Here is a 23,376-nt window from a genome sequence, read left to right as displayed (position 1 = left end):
CAGTTCTAGTCTACAGTAAGAACTCAGAATTATTCTTTTCGGTTTTTTTTGAAGATATGATTTCATCCAGAGACGATTCCTACTAGCTGCGATTATTTTATAGCGATAGCATCTACAATTTTACCAATTTCTACTTTTGATTTTGACAAATTTAACAGGAAGAATTACCCTAATTCGCAAAAGCTAAACTTGCATTTATCATGCCTAGTAATACACCTGCAACCAATTCGTAAAAGTAAACTGTTTCTTTGAATTCAAGATGAACACATCTAATAATTTGGAAGGCAACCTTTAGCGCTTACTTGCATCATAAAATTTGTGATCTCCTATTACAATGGTATTCAAACAAGAGCATCTAAACTTATTACCAAAATACTCTCCAGCATGTCCATTACTTATAGACTCAAATTGTAACAGAATGTATGATTGGTGACACTTCAAAAAGACTATTACTACCATCACCTATTTTTTGTACGAGTATTTCAAAAGTTGTGCCTCAATTGAGTTTATTCAAATAAGTTTCAAGAGCTCTTCGAATGACATCAGTAATTAAACCGAAAAACCTACCAGCAAGTATTGATTAGAGATTTATAAATAGTTTACAAAATATCATGAACCAAACTTCAACTGTTTGTCACAACCCAAAACAAACAAACAAACAAATTTGTGTTACAATTAAGACTGATCACTTCTCGTCTAAAGGACTACTTACATATTTGTGTTAAAATAAGAAATTGAATTATTTATTAAAACTTACCAGTTAGTTCGATAGCTTTCTCAAAGTCAGCTTTAATGTAAGATCCTTTTTCGGGGTCGAGGGTCTTTCCCTTGGACCCAATATCTTAAAAATGAAACAATAATAAGTATACATTAAAATGTAATTGTTTACGAAATTTAATTAAACTTAAACTTACGTGCAAGTTCTAAGTCCTTGGAACTGCCACCGTTAAGACGATCGTCTTTTACATCACACTCTGTAAATAAGAACGAAAAATTATAGTAAATATTAACTTTAATAATGTTCGCATTATACCCAGTGGGCATGGAGACTTGGGGTACCCATGTCCGTTCAAGGGACGTCCTAAAGACACCTTATCTCCAAAAGACGTCATTAGGTCTTCTGCGAGATGTTTTTATGACGTCCTAAAAGCGACCTAAAGACAATCTATGTCCCCATTTTTACTGGATTATAATATTCAGGGAATGTTAAGAACTGTTTTTGAATTATCTACGGAGTTAGTGAAACTAAACTAAAATTAAATCAACCGAAACCTATCATATACGTGTTACGTATGACTTCGAAAAACATATTGTTAATTTCAATGAACCAATTATCAAAACAATTTTTATTTAATGGACCGAATTATACTATGATTCAGAGTAAAGGTGTAGTCACTAATTAAACCTTCGGAAGAAAGTATATTTTAGTAACAATTAAAATAACAAAATAAATCGTAGTAATAATAATAAATAAAAATTACATTCGCTAGTTCTCTATCGGAGCTTAATCGAGTAAATAATTGTAATAATAACTAGTGACGCTAGTGAATTTCGTAGTTAACCGTTTCGCTAGTAATCGTTTAATATCGTTTCGCAATAATAGAAGATCGAATTGTTATATGTATCGAGCGAAAGTAGATTTAATTGTTCCCTAAGTTAGTCATGAATTTACATCCCGATTATCGTTATTAAACGCGGTTATGGATGTGCACTTTCTTGGAGAGTTGATATACCGAAATAATTAAGTCTCTGCGAAGATGATTCTTAACCCAGGAAGTTTCCTGAGGCGAAGAAACAACTCTACAGCATCGCTTCATGTGAAAGAATAGCTCCTCATTTTACTTGGGGCGGTAAGCAGGAAAGAGAATGTGTTAGGGAGGGTGTTACCTGGACCCAGTAGGAAGTTTGTTCCATAATCTTGAGCCCCTAATAACGAATGATCTTTGCATTTTACAAGTTCGATGTGGTGGAACGTTAAAAACAGATTGCCGTCTGATTGTTACATTTAATAGTCCACACTTGATTCTATATGGAGTAATATGTTCTACCTTTCGTAAATTGAATACAAAACGGATACAAGCATTCAAAGATCTTTCCAATTTGTAATTTAAGTCATCAGTAATATCATCATAAACAGTACAACAATAATCAAAGAAAGGAAGAATTAGAAATTTAACTAATAATAGTCAAGTAGATGTTGGGAGTGATTCTTTATTTTTAATTATTGTAGAACTATATATAAAACTTATGCTTGCAAAGAATAATTATATACAATATGCAAAATGATAGGAGGTTGATAAACTGCTACCCCAAATGGACGACTTAATGTAAACTGTCTTAAAATTTAGTGTAAAGTGTTTTAGAAAAAAAAATGAAAACTTACTATGATTATGCTTTGAGTCAAGTTCACCTTCTACCATCCTACGATGTCTGTGCGTTATAGATTTGACTTTTTGTAAAACACGAGCCGAATTCTTAGTCTTTTTTTATAAAAATTTAGCCAAATCTAGCAGCTTGATAGGTACTGTTATTATGCTGCTCACTGGCTAGCCTATGGTCTGGGCTCACTCGGAAGCTGAAAAATTAAAAACAAATTTATTAAATCAAGTATTTTGTAAATCAGATAGAATCATGTTTAACACATCGATGCCAGTGTCAGTATTTTTAAATTAAATTAACTTTATTAACAGTGTAATATTTATTTGTTTAATTATTCTATCTGATAAAGTAATTTTGACTTAAGGTGCAAACTCCCCTTTAATTGACCGCAGTAGGTTCGGCGTTTCGCGGAAAAATGTATCAGACGACAAAAACACGTTTATTTAAAATGGGGTCATCTATAAACTACGTTACCAATTTAGGGGGGAGGGGGTCCAAAAATTAAAGAAATTACATAGGGGTCGTTTATAAACTACGTTACACTCTTAGGGGTGGGGTGGGGGGTGTCAAGCTGTGTGTGACAAAGTGTGGAAAAACAATTTTTTGTATGTAAAAAATTTTACAAAGGGGGGGGGGTAAAAATCAGTCCGAAAAAGCGTGACGTAGTTTGTGAATGACCCCATGTAACTCAATGGTAACGAGGGGAGAAGGGGGTCTAAAAAGTCTGAAAAATTGGTAACGTAGTTTATGGACGGCCCCTAATTATATATAGTTTGATTTTTGATGTTGCTGTGAGAAGACGTTGAGTTGTTGCTGTAGAGTTGACAAGGGAGAGTTTTGAGTTGTAAGAGTTTTGTTAAGTTGGAAATTTTTCTTTTGTTACACGACAAGTATAAGAGCAATTAAAGTTTTATTAATACAGTTGTGTTATTGACTATATTGTTTCTTTCATTATTGTTGTGCTTATTGTTGAGTAAGTATAAAGGATTTGATGTGGAATTAAATAAATTTAGTAAGTTTATTTTTTTCTGTTTGACAAGAGTCGTGTCTCGAATGAACAAGTTTTCCTTTTTGGTTATTTTTTTTTACGTCCATAAAATTCTCCAACATTGTTGTTAAATTTTTGAAGACAACAATTTGAGTTAATTTGTTTCATGGCGCCCATAATAAACTCCAAATTAACAGAAGACTGTGAGAACTGAAAATCAGCTGATGGGTACAGTGACCTTGGCTAGCAACTGACCCGTCGGGCAAAGTAGAGATCTGCATTGCACAGCTCGGATGATAAGGAAGTTTACATATAAGATATAATTTGAAAAACCTTGTTAAAGATGTAGTGTCCAAAGTGAGGTTAGAAAATGTAATCACAAGTTTACAATAAATAAATGAAAACAACAAGTAAAGTCACAAAAAATAAACATGGATGTGCATAGATCTCAACATAAAAATACTCCACCGACAAAAATAATAAAAATCCTCAATCAAATTTTAATTTTAATGTCGTGTTATTTTCAAGAAAGATAAAACAGTGATCTATTTTTGTTACATCCGCCAAAATTAGATTTTATGACGAATTGAGAAAAGGAGTTAAACATTTAGGAAAATTATAAGATATTAAAAACCGTCACCTCGTGTCACATTGATCCTAGTTAAATGAATTAAATAACAATAATAAAATTTAAAAAAACAGAAGATAAAAATAAAAGGTATCATCTAGTTTCAAAACATTTAACACAGGCGAGTGACCAGTAGACCTTGGAGATAATATCAGTTCGAAGGACTTTAAAGAATCAGACTTATTCATTAACAATATGCGACTTTAACTACTCTCGTCTGCTTACTTAACTCCCTATTAGAAACAATTATCCTCTATTGTCTAATAATATGATCCTGTTAAACATCTATTTATTCGCAAAAATTATTTAAACCTATGTAGAGCATAATAATGAAAACATCATAATTCCATTCCATAATTACATTTGGAAATAAATTATACACCATTTTTTTTTAAATTCAATTTTAATTCATTGAATTTAATTGAAGAGAAAAATTTTTATTGAATAGTTTAAAAAAGAGGATTTTAATAAACATGTATATAGAAAAAAGTTTTAATCAGCATGGAAGTAATTAAATGCGTATAACTCATTTCATATCTAGTTATCTTTTAAATATTCATTTTACTAAATTAAACATTAGTTTCTTTTTTAATTCAAACAGGAGGAATAGTAATCTTGGCATCCGTATGTAACAACACCTGCAACTTGCGCAATCATATACACCGTACATGATACATAAGGTGAACCGGGGTTTTTTGATTAAATAATAAGATAAGTAATAAATCAACACTGGAAAAAGATTACTAACGATATCTAAAACATATAGAGCTTAATAGTTATTTTCGAATTTCTGTTTTTTAATAACTATTTTCTTAAAAATATGTAAACGACCAGTTTTAAGGGGTTAGACCACCCTGACTGCATGAATATAAGATACATTTGGGAAGAAATATTTTTTGAAAAAACTATCAGGGTTGGAACTTTCAATATTTTATCAAATTAAATTACATTTATTTAAAAATATATATGTATGTCTTCAAAACAATTAAATATAGTGGCGATACAGGGTTTCATGTGAGGCACTTGTCTTTTGACATTCCTTGACGGTGGGCATGATTCAGTACGTAATTTTTACTTGAACCAAAAAAACTTCATTTTTTTGTTAACCTCTTTTTAATTTTGGAGTTTTTTTTTGGTCTCCTGCGCTTTTAAATTCGAATTAGTAACGCACCGCTGGTCGACATCTTCGCACAAATTTTTTGTGCATAGGGACCAATTTTTAGTTTTAAAATTATAGTTACAAATGATTGCAGAAATTTAATTATTTTCCAAAGTAATAAAATTCTTCTTCAAAATTCAATTATTTTCAGAAATTTATAAAAATTAACGTCAAAATTTCAAATATCTACTATTTAATAAAGTTTTCCAAAAGAATGCAATAATTCAAAAAAAAAAAATTTAATAAAATTCTACCCAAACATTTAATTATTTTCAAAAATAATAAAAATTTCACAGGAATTCAATTATTTACAAATTTCTTCGCAATAATTCCATTATTACTTTCATAAATACGCAAAATTTCAATTAATTTTTGTACAATTTTAAGAAACATTCGATTATTCAATAAATTATTTATTTTTGTATTCAAATAATTAAATTCTCGTAGAATTTTCTAATAAAATTGATCTTAAAATGAATTTCAGTTAAAATTTTATATAAAAATTGAATATTTTAAGCATTATAGTGTCAATTTTTAGAAATAATTGAATTTCGAAAAGGTTTCAAATTAACATCTTTGAAAATCTGAATTTTTAATTTTTTTTTCTATTGAAAAATTATGTAGAACTTAATATTTTGAAAATTTTTTATTATAATTCTTTTGAAATTAGTTGAATTTTTTACAATATATATTTCATTAATTATTCAATTATTAAAAATAATTGAATTTTGAATAAATTTAATTAAAAAATTTAAGAAACTTAAATTTTTGAAAAATTTAATTAATTCAATTTGTTCTGAATTTAGTTAATTTTTATAATTGATTAAAAAATTCATCGGATTCACTTGAATATTGAATCCGCTATTATGCATTTTCAAAATCTGAAATCGGATTCGTAATCAGCGACTTCCAAAACCCCCGAGTAAAAAGTTTTAAGTAAATCCGATAAATTTTAGCAAATTTCGTCCTCTATATTGGATCCGCCATTTTGAATTTTCAAAATCTGCAATCGGTTTCGTAATCAGCGACCCTGAAAACCCCCGAGTAAAAAGTTTCAAGTGAATCCGATGAATTTTTGGAAATGTTGTCAGCCATATTGGAACCACCATTTTTAATTTTCAAAATCTGATACCGGATTCGTAATCAGCAACCCCAAAAACCCCTGAGTAACAAGTTTCAAGTCAATTCAGTCGATTTTTAATTTTCATGTTCGCCATATTAGATCCGACATTTTGAATTTTCAAAATCTGATATTGGATTCGTAGTCAGCGACCTCGAAAACTCCTGAGTAACAAGTTTCAAGTGAATCCGATGAATTTTAGGAGATGTTGTCAGCCATATTGGAACCACCATTTTAAATTTTCAAAATCTGATATCGGATTCGTAATCAGTGACCCCGAAAACCCCTAGATAGCGATAGAGGGTCGGATTAATTTTTTTTAATTATTATCCGCCATATTTGATTCGCCATTTTCAATTTTGGAATTCTGACCTCGGATTCGTAATCAGCGACCTCAAAAACCCCTAGATAGAGATAGACGGGACGATTACAAAACTTTTTAAAAATTGTCGTCCGCCATATTGGGTCCGCCATTTTGGATTTTTTGAATTTTGAATTTTTGACTTTAGATTCGTAATTATCGACCTCAAAAACACCTAGATAGCAATAGACGGGACGATTAGAAAACTTTTTCAAAATTGTCATCAGCCATATTGGATCCGCCATTTTGAAATTTGTCATTTTGACTTCATGTTTGTAAGCAGCGACCTCTAAAACCCTTTGATAATAAGTTTTGGTAAAATTCTATAAATTTTTTTAAAAGTCCACTTTTAAAAAATATAATTGTCCGACATATTGGATTCGCCATTTTTAATTTTTTAATTTTAAGGTTGAATTCGTAATCAGCGCACCCAAAAACCCTTTGATGGACAATGTTTGGAAAATCCGATAAACAAACATTAATTTATAAAACAGAAATTTTTCAATTTGTTTAAACTTTTTATATGCAATATTTATTGTTAAATAAATAATATATAGTGTGCTAAATAATTCAAATAGCTTCGTTTGTTCATTGAAAGAAATTTGCAACTTGTCCGATGTCTTAATATTTATTTAAACAAAAGTTATTAACAAATATGTTTGGACGAGTATACTCGTCCTCATGCATACGGTAACGGTTTAGTTTGGACGAGTATACTCGGCTTTATGCGCAGGAGGGTTAAAATGTCTACCATATTGGATCCGCCATTTTGAATTTTCAAAATCTGATATCAGATTCGTAATCAGCGACCCTGAAAACCCCCGAGTATAAATTTGTGGACAAATCTGTGTGTTTTTGTAGCCAAAAATCTGCTTGCGTCTATACAAGTTATCGACAGTTTGAGCCCACCTGCACCATGACGTGTATACACGTCATCGACTGCCAAGGGGTTAAGGAAAATATTTATTATTATTATTTTTGTATGCGACTATTCTAATTAATTACATTATTACTATTATTTATTTAATAAAACATTAAATTTAACAATCATTCTGAGTCAGTAAATGTTTAAATAAAAATACTATTATTTATTACTTTTTTTAACAATGGACTTTAAATAAAATAAACAAAAACAGATTTAAATTTTTTAAAAAAAATTTTGAATGCTTATTGTTGTTCCATTTTCAAACTACACATAATAAATTGCTAATATTGGATTTGACATTTTTAATTGAGGAATTTTGACTTTATGTTCGTAATCAGCGACCTCGAAAACCCCTAGATAGCGATAGATGGGTCGATTTGAAAACTTTTTCAAAATTGTCGTCCGCCATATTGGGTCCGACATTTTGAATTTTGGACTTTATATTCGTAATGAGCGACCTCAAAAACCCCTAGATAGCGATAGACGGAACGATTAGAATTTTTTTTCAAAATTGTCAAAATTTTCTGCCATATTGGGTCCGCCATTTTGAATTTTGAAATTCTGACCTCGGATTCGTAATCAGCGACCCCGAAAACCCCTTGATACCGATCGCCGTGCAAATCCTACATCCTGAAAAATGTATGCATTTGCAAGCGACTTTGTGGGTAGAAACGTATGCGCAGGAGGGTTAATTATTAAAAATAATAGATTTATAGAAGAATTTTAGTTGAAAACGATAAAAAAATTGAATTTTGGAAAAGTTACAAATAATTGCAGAAATTTAATTATTTCAAAAGAAGTAAAATTCTTCTCAGAAATTTAATTATGTTCAAAATTTATGGAAATTCTAGAAAAAATACAATTATCTTTATAAATAATAATATTCTTCACCGAAATTCAATTATTTTCAAATTGTTCATTAAAATTTTTCCAAAACAATTCAATTATTTAAAATAATAATAATAATAAATAATAATAATAATAATAATAATAATAATAATAATAATAATAATAATAATAATAATAATAATAATAATAATAATAATAATAATAATAATAATAATAATAATTTTCGTCGCGAAAATTTAATAATTTTCATAAAAATTTCACAGGAATTCAATTATTTTCATTAATAATAAAACTCATCGCAGAATTTTTTAATACAATTTTAATCGAATTTGTCGAAATACCTATGTAATTATTGTAAAGATGTAAAATTTGTTTTTTGGATTTATTATAATACTTTTTTTATAATACCTATGTATAATTATTTTTCAAATTTTATTAAAATTCATCGAAAAAATTCAATATTATTCAATATTATTTTTTAAATTCTATTAAAATTCGTCGAAAGAATTCAATTATTCAATTATTTTTCAATTATTAAACAATTTGTTGGTAAAATACTTTATGAGAATTCATTAAGATACATTCAAATATTTAATAAATTATTTATTTATATTTAAATATTTTTACTCTCGTATCATTTTTTAATAAAAATTGATTTAAAAATAAATTTCAGTTAATATTTTATATAATAATTGAATATTAAAAGCATTATAGTGTGAATTTTTAGAAATCTGAATTTGACATATACTTTCTATTACCTATTCTGCAGAATTAATTTATTTTTGAAAAAGTTTAATTTATTAAATTTTCTTTGAAGTTATCTGAAGATTTTATTTTCTACAACATATATATGGAATTGAAGAATTTCTGATTCATCGAAATATTTCGTAAAATTGAATTAATGTAAACGAAAATGGATTTGAAAATCCTCAAAGAACTTTTTCAAAAATTATTCAAAATAATTGATTTAAAGATTAAGAAATTTTTTTAAAAATTCCAGAAATTAATAATAATTGATTTGAAATTATGAAAATATTTTGGAAGAAGTTAAAGTAACAATACTCTTATAATATAAAATAATGATTTTTTTATCACTCGATCATTTTTAATTATAAGAAAACATGAAGAAATCGATCACTTCGAGTCGAAGACTCGGAGTGACGATATCTTTATGTTTTATAAATATAAAAAATTGCATTTATAATGATTAGTTACGGAGAGTTCAATTTAAAATCAGAGCATCAAATCTGTTTGTATTCATATTTTAAACTTTGTTTCTGACTAGCTAAAAATATCGATCAATATATTTTTTTTTAATTTCAATAGAGAATGACACCATCCGTTGTAATAAAAATTTCAAAGAAATATCCGTTACGGAAGTAATTTGTTTTTGAAAAAGCTACAAAATGATATAATAAGAAAAAAAATTTAATGATTTTAATAATATTTTAAGTATGTTTCAAAATATGGCCAATTATAACTGTAATAAATAGAAAAAAGAATATTTTGTTTATTAATTTTGACTGAAGATTGGTTTACTGAATTGCATGCAAAATTAGTTTGGAAGTAAAAAATTTTATGGCACTATGAATAATTTTCTATTACTATATTTTGTTCTAATATGAGAAAAATCAGTTCATCTCCTGGTATTATTGTTATTATCGCTTAAACAAGAATTTTCAATTTTTTAAATTTACAAGTGATCTACTATCCTTACATAATATCTCGTGCTTATTATATATGTTCCTTTTTCAATTTTCATTGTAAACGATGAATATAAACAAAAAAAAACGTGAGATAAATTCATTAAAATAAGAATTTTAAAAATTGTTTTAATATTTTTTTTTTATAAAATATTGTATAACATTATAGAGAAATCAAAAAAATTTTTTGAAAAATGTATTTATCAGGTTTTGTCCGCTTACTTCTCAAGTGTCATATTATTAAATACAAGAACGAGTTTATAACAATAAAGTGGAAACAAAAAATCAATACATATATATGAATTAAGTTATGAGAAATATGAAAAATAATATTTAGTTGACAGAAAAGAAAAACGAGAAAAACATATTGTCAAAGAAAATTATTCATAGAATTTCCTAACAATTTATTTTGAAATTTATTTAAAAGTAAAAAAAAAAATTTTTTTTAAGTAAAAATAAAAAAAAATGTTCTAAATATTTATTTTAATGGACAATTGAATGTTAATGTAAAGAAACTACATTTTAAGTGAGAAAAGTATTAGTTGTAAATTATATATATTTTTTAGTGCAATGTTGGAAGTGATGCGATTCATAGTTATCGTGAGTCTTACAAGGACACAATAATCTTTCGCATTCCAAATAAATCTGCTATGAAATAATTACAACAAAAACATATATGTAGAGTCATCACTTAGGAGAATTGTTTATTTGAACGAATTTTACATTTATAATTTTTTTCCAAATTGACATGGTTATTTGATATTGAATTTTGCAATTTTTGAATAATTCCCAAAAATTTCCCGAAATAATTAAAAAAAAGTTTTCGATTTCAATTTTTAAAAAATATTAATGTAAATTTGTAGTAAATAAAGATAAAATGAAAAAAATGCATTTTTTTGAAAATATCTGCCATATTGGATCCGCCATTTTGGTTTTTAACTTATTTCAGACCCCGATTGGGGATTTTTAAAAAAAATTTAATTTTCAACTTTTTTTTGGCACATTTTCGACATTTGGAAACAAAGCTCCTAATATAAGTTACAAGGATGAATGTGAATATTTTTTAAAATCTATTTTAAGAATAACAATTGTTGCTACTTATATAGATCAAGATATAAAAATAAAATATAATGATATGGGAGTCGCTTTTATTTAAAAGGTAATTTAAAAAGGCACATTCAGAGCACATGAATGTTACAATTTTCATCAATAGCTACTATTCACTGACAACTTCCCATAGGGTCAAAGAATGATCATCGTCTAAATTATTGTTAAGAAATGACATTAAGAGTACTGTTTGATAATTCTTATACTGTCCCCCTTAACATCAAAGTTGATTGGGCTTGTTTAAGATGTATTTTTCTATAAGGTAGTTAGTGTTCAGTAGCAATCTCCTCTAAGAATTAAGCCCTTAATTTGAACTGATTTTATAGAATATAATTTTATTATTACTTCATTTATTTATTCTTTTATGGAAAATTAAATATAGCCTTGGCTTTGGTAAGAAACAATTTTTTTTTTTTTTTGGTAAAAATAAATAAATAAACAAAAATTTTGTAATATATAGTAGATACCATTCAAAATGGCAGATCAAATGGCGTCATTTTAAAAACTAACACTAGATTTCTGATTTGTAATCAGCAACCATGAAAACCCCCGAGTACCAAGTTTCAAGTAAATCAATTCAATTTTTAAAATATTCGCCATTTTGGATCAAAAATTTTGATTTTGAAGAATTTTGTCAAATATGATATTTAATTTCACTGATTGAAACAAAATCTACAGTTGCAATTTGAAAAATAGTTGCAATTGTTTCATTACAGCTTAAAAAGTACCTAAAATGTATGTTTTTGAGGTTAGAAAAAACGAACCAACTTTAAGGATCCAAAATACATAAGAAATGACTATTCTGGTTCTCGGGATAAAATTTTTTTTTTCCTTTTGTACGTGGGGCCGTGTTATAAATTATATTGAATAATAACAGGGTAAAACCTGTTTTAAAAAAAAATTTTGTTTGTGAAATCGAAATTAGGCAAGTTTCTGTTTTTATTTATAAAAAATTATTTTTCCCCTGTTAGGGAAGCTAGGGGTTAGTTGTAACAGGGGAAGGCACTAATTTTACGCGTTGCCCACTTTCTATATTCTTTATAGTTCGTGTCAATAATTCCAACGGAATTCTGCTTTTCCATTGGCTGATTGTTTAGACAATATAGAAGGTCGCATTGAAAGATTTTCAGGAGATACATCAATTCTGACAGCAGGTAATCGTTGAAAAATCAATTTTGTGAAATTTGTTTTTATTGTGCATAATATTATTATCTTCTTTACTTTTTGTGTCTAAAGCTTCTAAATATATCTATATATCAACTAAACCGTATTAGATTTTACTGCTAATGATACATATTATTAAAAAACATAATTAAATTAAAAATGTTCATCTTGGGGCAAGTTGTAACATTTTTTTGAGGTTAGTTGTAACATACTGATGACAGGAAAAAAAGAAACGTTGAGAGGGAAAAAGTGGGCAAAGAAAAGAGCACAAAAAGGAAAATGAAGGTAAAGAAATCCTATTTTTGTTGAAAAATTGTAATTATACAGAATTAGTCTATTTCTTAACTAAATTTTAAGTTTCTATTAGAGAAAAAAAGTCCCATTGTTTCTATTACTTACAGACGATTTTCAATAAGATAATTTTGTATAGAAAAAAAGATAAAATAATTTGCATAATTCCTAATTTTTAATTACAATATTTTCGTTTGAACAATTTAAGGAAATTTCAATTTTCTAATAGAAATAGAAATGGTGAAAATAATTTCCTTTTTTTCCAAAAAGATAGCAGAGAATTTTTTTCAAAATTATTATTTAAAAACGGTGATTATTATTCACTTTATTTTCTTTTTTCCTAATATACATAGTAAAATATAATTTTTTTTTAAACAAAATTTTGAATGACAAATAGACAATATGCAAAATGTCCAATTTATTTAAAAGATAAATGAAACACAAATTTATATAATTAATTTTGTTAATTATAATTTTAATTAAGAAAATAAATTACGGAAATTTATTTTCCAATAGAGGAACTTTAAAATATGGTAAGAAAATTTGATTAATAAATTCAAATTATGAAAATTTCTTTGTATTATAATCAGACAGTGTTGTTTCGTACCTTGTTGGTGAAAAATTATTAAATTGACGTTGTCCCATATTATTTTTATTTTTATACACAATGTTTTAGTTGCTTGTTGGAAAATAATTTTGATATCGTAAAGAATCTGTTTTTCATAATGATACATTGTCAAGATTTTTAAAATTCAAAATATCGATTTGTCTAATTATAGTTTATGCCAAATTTGTTTTTTTAAAGAGTAGTATAGTGAGTCCAGAAATATTAATAAAAATCTGTAAATTTAGCGAAAATTTATGTAATTTGGAATTAATCTGAACAAATGTGGTTTTTATCATTCGGAATTAATCCGGTTAAGTCCGTAATTGATTCAGTCTGTGTATACCCGCAGTGACCAATAGCCAAAAGAGAAAAGGAAAAACAAATCATTTTATAAAAAAAATTAAATAATAAGAGATAATAACAATGATGTAATTCATTAATAAAAAACATAAATTTGATTCTCTGCATCAAAATGTTTTTCACGTTGAACCCTCCATTCTTTTATATACAATTTTAGATTCATCTTAATTAAGGGAGAGTTGCGCATCACTCGACGAGAACTTCAACTGCGACAAAAGTAGAAAATTAGACTTTAAGTGATGTGGTAAATAAATATTTTCGAATAAGTTTTTCTTGAAAAGCTTTTATAAAATGGACGAAACATAGCAGAAAGATAAAAAAGATCAAAAACTTTTATAAAATGGACGAAACATAGCAAAAAGATCAAAAGCTTTTGTAAAATGGACGAAACATAGCAAAAGGATCAAATTCGTCTAAATTACGAAAAAACCGAAAGATTTTAGGTCACAAAAACCTAAAATACTAAAACCAATAGGATATTTGTATATAGTCATATTCGGATTCTCCGTCAAAAATTCTTTAAAACCGGTTGTCATATTTCCTAATTTCCGGATATGACTATGATTTTCGTAGGATGTCTTATAAATCTGTTATAAGTTCAAAAGCCGAAAACGGCCAATGAACTAAGTGTGGCACTTTTGACTAGGACAAAACCCATTGTATCAAAAATTTGTTTTAATGTAGCACTTCATCTCCCTCTTTCTTTTGTTTCTGTCATTTCCTAGCTTAATGAATCAAAGACTTTGTGTTTGTAGTACGAATCTATTAATTATTTTAATTAGTATAATATTCAGCAGTTGTATCAGTCACTATAAAATTATAAACATAGAAGTGTGAAATGAAGAATTGTGGCAGTTTGAACAAAAAGTACAGGACTATTTTAAAAATTCTCAATCTTACAATGTTTTAACGACAGAAAAATATAATTTATTATTGAGTAAATATTTTTTTTTTAATTTCAATTTTTTAAAAATAATTTATTATTATTAGAGGTTAAAGAAGCCAAAAGCTTAAAAAAAATAAAGCACCTCTAACGACGAAGCAATATGTACCTGGCATCGACGACTGTGTGTGAGTATAAAAGACTTATCGCGTTTTATTTTGAAATTTTTAGTGTGTAAAAATTTAAAGCGTCTTGCTGAAACAGAAAGTTAATTGTTTGGAAGTCTGTGCGCAACATAATAACTAACAAAATCTACTGGACCAATTGTTTTGAAACTTTGCCCACTACTTCTTCATATAATTCCCCAGCTAACTGCGGTAGGTTTTTTATTTTCTTTTAATAATTATTAATTTTACAATAACTAATTAGCCGATTTTCTAAAACAAAAATTGTATTTTGGCTTACAAATGCTACGAAAAGTTTGAAAATCAAAAATCCTACTCCCCTTGTTTCCTCGAGAAACAATTTTTTAAATAAAAAGTATTTTTACTTTTTTGTTATGGTAATTTGTTGAATAAAATAAAACCGTCCTAATGGGCAAAAAAATATTTACGTTCGAGAAACGTTCCTAAAAACGTTTTAAAACATTTCATGTCTACCAAATAAGCTGTAGCTTATTTTTCATGTTCTAAAAACATTAGAGCATGGAACGTTTTGAAAATGTTAATTTGTCAAACACATAACGTTTTAAGAACGTTCCTTGAACATAAATGTTTTTTTGCTCACCTGGCTTTGCATACTTTGTATATTTTATATAAATTTTCTTTAAGTTTATACTGTTTTTTGAGATCTTTCTTGTGACCCCTTATTGAACACTTTTCGGTAATAGCCAAAGTTATTAACATTTTAAAAAATCAAAATTTTAAAAAAGTTACTTTTTCGATTTTTTGGTAATAAATTAACATTTAATTGTTTTTCCTTTTCCTCTAATTAGTAGTATTTTTAGAGACGCTTCTTTTGACCTCTTATTGAACATTTTTCGGCAATGTTCGCCAGTTATTGAAATTTTTACAAATTAGAAATTTTGGAAAAATAACTTTTTGTGTTTTTTTGGTAATAAATTGAGATCTGATTGTTTTTCTTTTTCTCTCAATTTATAGTGTTTTTGGAGACACTTCTATTTACTTCTTATTGAACATTTTTCGGCAATGTTAGCCAAAGTTATTAAAATTTCTAAAAATTAGAAATTTTAGAAAAATAACTTTTTCTGTTTTTCGGGTGATAAATTTACATCTAATTGTTTTCCTTTTTCTTTAAGTTTGTAGTGTTTTTGGAGATGCTTCTTTTGACCCACTATTGAACATTTTTCGGCAATGTTAGCCAAAATTATTAACATTTTAAAAAATTAGAAATTTTGAAAAAATAACTGCTTGTGTTTTTTTGTAACAAATTAACATCTAATTGTTTTTCTTTTTCCTTACGTTCGTAGTGCTTTTTAAGACGCTTATTTTGATCCCTTATTAAACAGTTTTCGTCAATGTTAGCCAAAGTTATTGAGATTTTTAAAAATTGGACATTTAAAAAAAATAACTTTTTGTGTTTTTTGGGTAATAAATTGACATCTAATTGTTTTCATTTTTCTTTAAGTTTGTACTACTTTATAAGACCTTCTTTTTGACCCTTTATTGAATTCTTTTCGGTAATATTAGACAAAGTTATTAACATTTTAAAAAATTGAAATTTCGAAAGAAAAATACTTTTTGAGGTTTTTTTGGTAATGAATTGTCATTGAATTGTTTTTATTTTTCTTCAATTTGTAGTGCTTTTTGAGTCGCTTCTTTTGATCTCTTATTAAACACTTTTCGTGAATATTGGACAAAGTTATTAAAATTCAAAAAAATTAGAAGTTTTGTAAAAATAACTTTTCCTGTTTTTTAGGTAATAAATTGACATCTGATTGTTATTCTTTTTCTTTCAATTAATAGTGTTTTTTGAGAAGCTTCTTTTGACTTCTTATTGAATAGTTTTCAGTAATGTTAGACAAAGCTATTAACATTTTAAAAAATTAGATATTTTTGAAGAATAACTTTTGGTGTTTTTTTGGTAATAAATTGACATCTAATTGTGTTTAATGTTTCTTAAGTTTGTACTGCTTTTTGATTTGCTTCTTTTGACCACTTATTGAACATTTTTTAGCAATGTTAGCCAAAGTTATTACAATTTTAAAAAATTAGAAATTTTGGAAAAATAACTTTTTCTGTTTTTTAGGTAATAAATTAACATCTAATTGTTTTTCTTTTTTCTTCAATTTATAGTATATTTTGAGACGCTTTTTTTGACCCCTTATTGAACATTTTTTGGACACGTTAGCCAATGATATTCACATTTGAAAAATTACAACATTTAGTACGTTTTCGCTACCGTCATAATTATTGCTATAACTTTTTTCATATTTTTTAAAAAAAAGGTTTTGCGAAAAAATTAGTAAGAAAATATAACTAGTACTTTGCTTCTTAGAATTTGTTTAATATTTTTTACTGCGAGAATTAAAAATCGAAGTGGTAACTATTTTATTTTCTGGACGAATCATCGCTGTTGAATTAGTCGAAACTGATAAATTCATTATTTTGTAAAAATTATACACCGTATAATGAAAAATTTTCAAAAATAAAATTATGAGATAATTTTAATTATATTTTGATAAAATGTATTCCTTAATTAAATTCTAAAATAAAAACGATTAGGTAGATATTTTTTGTCAGGAATAAACAGTTTAGTTTATCAAAAATTGTAGAAACTTCTCCAAAAAATTCACACAACTAAATGCTTTTAAATTTTTTTTCGGACAAATTTAGGAAAAAAAAAACCTTATCGCTTTTTAAAAATTCTACTATTCTAATGTTCTTTAAAACGTGCATTTTTAATTCGAGTTCTCATTCAAGATCTTCGTATCACTAATGTTTAATACATAAAACGAAAATTAATGCTAAAATACAACTTTCATTTTAACGTTAAAAGTTGTAAATTATTAATGAATCGTATAAGTTGAAAATTCTTTTTTTTATACATTTTTTTTTGCAATTTGTTTACTTTCACATCTTCTGTAAATATTCAATTTCAAAATTATGTATTAAATATAAAAAATTTATATTTTTTAATTATTTTTAATTTTTTAGATAGATTTTTATTTTTTTAATTAAAAATTTTTTTTTTTTTTGATATTTTTATTTTTATTGTTATTGTTATTTTTATTTACTTCCTTATTTTATTTTTACTTTTTTATTCTGTTATAAAAGGCCTAAATTATGCCTTTTATTAAAAAATAATTAAAAACAAACGGTTTTAAATAAAAAGCAAATATTTGTTATTTATTGTTAAGTGTAAGTGATACATTTCTAAAAACATTATATAACATTTAATAGGCAAGTTAAAAGAGTTAAGTAATAATTTATAAATTTTATTACTCACCGTATGGCAAAATTAAATTTTTATGTTTCCAGCTCTTTTTCACTAATTCGTTATAAGTTTGACACGTAAATTTTATTAAGCATTGCATTTATTTATTTTGAAAATATTTAAAATTGGTTTTATTTTTCTCAAAATTTTACGAACTTTTTTTTGTATTTTTTAAATTATTTTTTTAGTTTACTTTAGATTACTTTTAGTTACGTTATGTACAATCACTCATTTTTATTTACTATTTATTAGTAGGGGTTTAATTTTATTTTTATTATTATTATTCCACTTAATTTTCTTTTTTCTCCACTTTCTTTCTCCGTTAACTTTTTTCACTTTCTTTATAAAATTTTAACTTGCAAAAAATTTTTTCCAATTTTATTAACTTTTTTCTTTAGTGAAATTTTAAATTTAGGAATATCTTCCTTTTTTTAAAATTCCCTTACAAATTCAAAAATCTTGTCACTTATTTTTTTCGGGTCTAATTTTTAATTTTCATTTCATTAAAAATTATTACAGTATAATTTATAAAAAAAAAATTGAACTAATTTTTGAAATGTGAAATGAGGGAATTTTTGAAAATAATTGAATAAATAAGTGTTAAACTTTACCCGAGAGAAACGACACGTAGAGTTGAAATGAATGTCAGATCTCTGAAGCACTAAAAACTACCTGCCACCTCCCACTAAACAAACGAGAAGTTCATCTCACTGTACTCTCAGTAATACAATACAGAAGCGATAATAAATAAAGCAATGTCTTTTAATAAGCGCACCCAGTTTATATATTAACAAGTCAACTTTTTATCGCTTTCCAGTTTTCACCATTTCAATATTTTCTTATTAAAATATAAGATATATAGCATATGATTCATTTATATATGTGTGTGTACCAATATTCAAATTCTTGAAATTTTTTATTGTTTATTTACAACTTTTCTTTCTTATGAAAAAAAGCATTTACGCTTCCACACAGGTTAAAATTAAATTTAATTCATTTAAAAATTAAAAGTTAAAAATTAAAATTAAAAAATTAAAATAAATTAAACATTCTTTTTTAATTTCAATTTTACTTCTTCCACCTTTAATATTAATACCGAATGATAAATTCCCTTCCTTTAATTAATTAATTAAAATTTTTAAAGAAAAAACAAATGTAAAAAATTTATATTTCTTGATAATTGATATTCATGCTGTACTGAAGAATTTGCGGTTGTTAAGAGATTTATTTATTAAAAGAAATTTATATCGAAATCAATGTGTGTAATATAATTTCTGAAAAAGAACTTTAATGAGATTAAATAATTTAACACGAATTTCTAATAATTAAACAAAAATTTCAAGAGAGAAATTTTTATTTAATTTATTTTAATTATAAAAATAAATGCAGAAAAAAAATTAAACTTTGATAATAGATAAAAATTTCAGTAAGTAAACTATTATAAATCCATTTTGTAAAGATGGAAATGTAATTCCTGAAGATTTCAATGCAATTCCGAGATAATAATTTTCTTCTACAAATTTTTCTGACTTATCTTCAGAAATCTGTAGACTAGTGAAAAAAATTTCTTCATATTTTGGTTATATAATTTTTTCTAAAATATGATAAATGAAATTAAAATTCACAAACAAGTTTAAAGAAATAAATTAATATTGATGTGTTTGAATCTGTTCTTGTTTGCTTCTTAACTATTTTAATCAATTTTCTTTTTAAATGTTTTGAATTTTAAAATTAATGTATTGAAAATTACTAAATTCTTGCAAAGTTTTTATCTAAAAATTTGTAAATAATTAAAGTCATTTGAAGAATTTTATCAACACTTTTTTTAAATAATTGAATTCTTTCGAGAAAATTTAATTAAAATTGTATTGAAAATAATTGAATTCTCGCGAAAAATATTATGATTCATAAAAAGAATCAAATTCTTCCAAAAAATGTTATTAAAAATTTTTTTTAAATTGAATTTTTTAATTGAATCTTTTCGTGAAATTTTATTACAATTGTTTTGAAAATAATTGAATTCTCGCAATGAATTTTACTGTTTATAAAAATAATTGAATTCCTCCAAAAAATGTTTTATTAAAATTTTTGAAAATAACTTAATTCTTATTAAGAATTTTATTAAAATTTTTTTTGAAAATAATTTAATTCTTGCGAAAAATGTTATTAACATTTTTGAAAAGGTATCCGGATAAGAAGTCCAAACCAAAAAATCTAAAGTAAATAAAATCCGAAAAAGTAGAAAAAAAATAGTTCCACTTTGGACATATTTTTTGGATTTTTTGTCCTGGTCAGAAAGTCCAAAAAATTAAAAATCCAATAAAAAAAATTGAGATGTAAAAATTTAAATAATTGCCTTAAATGAAATTGTTCTTTTTTTGAATTGCTCATTTCGATGACTGTGAATCAAAAGTAGGTATAAAAGTTAACATTTAAAATTTCTAAAAATAATTAAATTAATCGAGTAATTTAATTGAAATTATATTGAAAAAAATAATTGAATTTTTGTAAAAGATTTTATCAAAATTGTTGAAAATAATTGTATTTCTTGGAATAATTGTTTTAAAAATTTTATAAAATAATTGAAATTTTTCTAGAAATTTTTTTTTTTATTACAATAATTTAATTTTTGTAAACAATTTTTTTAATTATAAAAATAATTGAATTTTTGTGAAGAATTTTATTATTTATGTAAATAATTAAAATTCTGCGATTTTAACATTAACATTTTAAATTCTGATTTAGTAGCGTAAAAAGTAAAAACTTAGCTTTTTCACATGTTTCATTATTTATTTTGAACGTTTTCATTTATTTTGGATTTTTTGACTTTGGACATTTTTATTTTCGATTTTATGTACTTTGGACTTTTTTTCTTGGATTTTTCGTTATGCATTTTTTGGATTGGATTTTTTGAAAATAATAAACAATAATAATTAACTATATCTACATTAGTAAATGAATTTTTTAAATTTTGAATCTGAAATTATTTAAAAATTGATGTTTATATTTGCAAATATGAAATTTTTTTAATTTGCTAAATAATAAATGGAACACCGCGAATAAGATTTTGACAAAAAATAAAATTTTACTTAAAAAAATAAATTTTTTCTTTGCCCATGCTTCGTAAGCTTTCTCCCATAATTTAAAATTTTGATAAGATTTTTCCAAAAAATCAAATTTACCTAAAATTTACATAATTTAAAATTTGATAATACTTTGCCAAAAACTCAAATTTTATTTGAAAAACGAAATTTTTCCTTTGCCCATTTACTTAGTCAGCTTTAGCAAATTTTTCATAAATTCTTTTATAAAAATAATTTTATAATTTATAAATTTTTTTATACATCAATTTTTTTAAATTGAATGTTTGCCATATTAAATCTGATACTTCATGTTTTTGAAAATTAACTCTACATTTGTAATCAGCGACCCAAAATGCCTTATTAAATACTGTGTTTCATTAAAATCTATTAATTTTTTAATTTAAAGTGTCCGCCATATTGTATCCGCCATTTTGAATTTTCTGACACCGACTTAGTAGTAAAAATAAAAAAATAAAAATGACTTAGTAGAAGTGGTAAAAATCAACATTTGAAGTGAAAATCAAATTGAATTTATAAAATTTGTAAACTATATTTTAAATTCAAAACGCAAAAAAAAATTAAGAAAGCTAATTGAAAATTACAATATTAACTTTTCTACAGGATTAATATGTTTTTAATTCATAATAAAATCGTTAAAAACCACTTTTATTTGACAAATTAACATTAATAGTATAAATTGACTGAGATTCTTATATATTTAATAATTATAGTTAATAATTAATTGCAATTATTATTTTTACGTGATAGAAAAATTATAAAATAGCATCATATAATTATTATCACCGCAAATGTCCAGCAAAATAATTTGAAATCGTTTAATAAGGGTTTAGGGTCATGAACACACATTTCCAAATCTGTGATCCATCATTCGGATATGGTATCGAATGCCCTTATAATTGACATCAATGACGTATAAACGATACATATATGTTATTATATCACGAATTTAAAGCGTGTGAAAAAAAGAAAAAAAGATCCCATTTAGGAAGGAAATGTAAGTTCGTAGGTCACTATGGGCAATTAGAAAGGAAGGCAATGAGACGGATGAGTTAGCAGAAGGTCAGATTTATATATAGCAAACATCTTAAATTAATGATGAGAAGAAAATTGTTATGGTTACACCACTGAAAAAATCTTGGACGGAATAGACTGCTCGACGCGCGTGAGAAATAACAGTGCGCCTCGCAGTGCGCTAAATGTCATATTGGAAAAAACATTAATACACTTTATCCAAATTTGATGTTATAGAATGTAATAATTTTCAAATGATAATTATAATTATAATTTTATAAGGGCTTCGCACTCATCTACTAAAATCTACTATTTAATACTTTTTTACGATTAGCTACTATTTGGATACATTTTTTAAAAAGACACTAAAAGTAAAAGCTACTTATTTCTTTTTTTTTTCTTTAAATTTGCACAATTCTTTAAATCTGCTAATAGTTGAAATAAAAAAATTATTCTTAAAAATTATAATAAAATTCTTCGTAGAACAATTCAAAATTTTTAAAAAATTTTTGGAAAATCTTTTTGCAAGAATTTAATTATTTTCACAAATAGTGAAATTCTTCTCTGAAATTCAAGTATTTTCAATATCTACTATTTTAATAATATTTCTCAAAAGATTTAAATTATTTTTTAGAAAAAAATTAATTTGTTAAATAATCTTTAACGTCCGAGATCTTTTTCAAAATAAGCCTAAATAAAATGAAAACATTTGGACAATGAATAAAAATATTTATTTACTCCCACGTTTCGAAATCTAAATGATTTCCTCTTCAGGGAGTCTATCCAAAAAATATAACAAAAATATAATAATAAAAAATAATTTAACAATTAATAAAATAAAAATTGATGAATCTTCCAAAAAAATTGATGGTCTTACCAAAAATTAATAATTAAAATAAACGAAGAAAATTTTGTGCCTTGACGATGGAGTAAAGTCTGGAGTTAGAAAATTATAATGGAACTCAATATACATAAAATAAAATAAAAATTAGAATAATTAAAAAAAATTAAAAAAAATTTTTTTTTAAAAGATTAATAATAATAAAAGAAAAGAATTAGTAAAAAATTTAAAATTAAAATTAGTAAGAATCAATATATAAAAAAAAATTAATGAAAAATTAATAAAAAAGTTAGCAATAGATAAATAATACAGTAATAAGATAAAATAACATACCTACTATAAATAAATAATCCGTAGGTATTAGTATAAAAATAATAAATGACACATAAATAATAAATAAATAACCGTCCACAATACAATAATTCACAATAAAAAAAAAA

At 25.1% G+C, this 23,376-nt stretch overlaps 1 protein-coding gene across 6 annotated transcripts in view; it reads right to left on the bottom strand.

The window, feature by feature from the left end:
* LOC122505147 (synaptic vesicle glycoprotein 2B) overlaps positions 1-23,376 on the bottom strand; it is a 68,643-nt gene that overhangs the window by 8,353 nt on the left and 36,914 nt on the right. For 2 of the 6 annotated variants that reach the window (XM_043616621.1, XM_043616615.1), the window contains exons 2-4: positions 2,384-2,575; positions 915-974; positions 758-841 (exon numbers count right to left, since the gene is read on the bottom strand). In XM_043616621.1, coding sequence (XP_043472556.1) covers positions 758-841; positions 915-974; positions 2,384-2,420 — 181 coding nt within the window. In that variant the 5' untranslated portion in view covers positions 2,421-2,575. Of the gene's footprint in view, positions 1-757; positions 842-914; positions 975-2,383; positions 2,576-17,992; positions 18,148-18,591; positions 18,726-23,269; positions 23,333-23,376 lie in introns of those variants that run through there. The other 4 variants (XM_043616619.1, XM_043616616.1, XM_043616618.1 and 1 more) reach the window with 4 other exon arrangements.

The sequence above is a fragment of the Leptopilina heterotoma genome, unplaced genomic scaffold (assembly GCF_015476425.1).
Source record: "Leptopilina heterotoma isolate Lh14 unplaced genomic scaffold, ASM1547642v1 Lhet_343, whole genome shotgun sequence".
In the NCBI taxonomy this organism is placed as follows: domain Eukaryota; kingdom Metazoa; phylum Arthropoda; class Insecta; order Hymenoptera; family Figitidae; genus Leptopilina; species Leptopilina heterotoma.
Note: the sequence above shows the minus strand (reverse complement) of the source record. Positions and strands in the feature narration are given on the sequence as shown.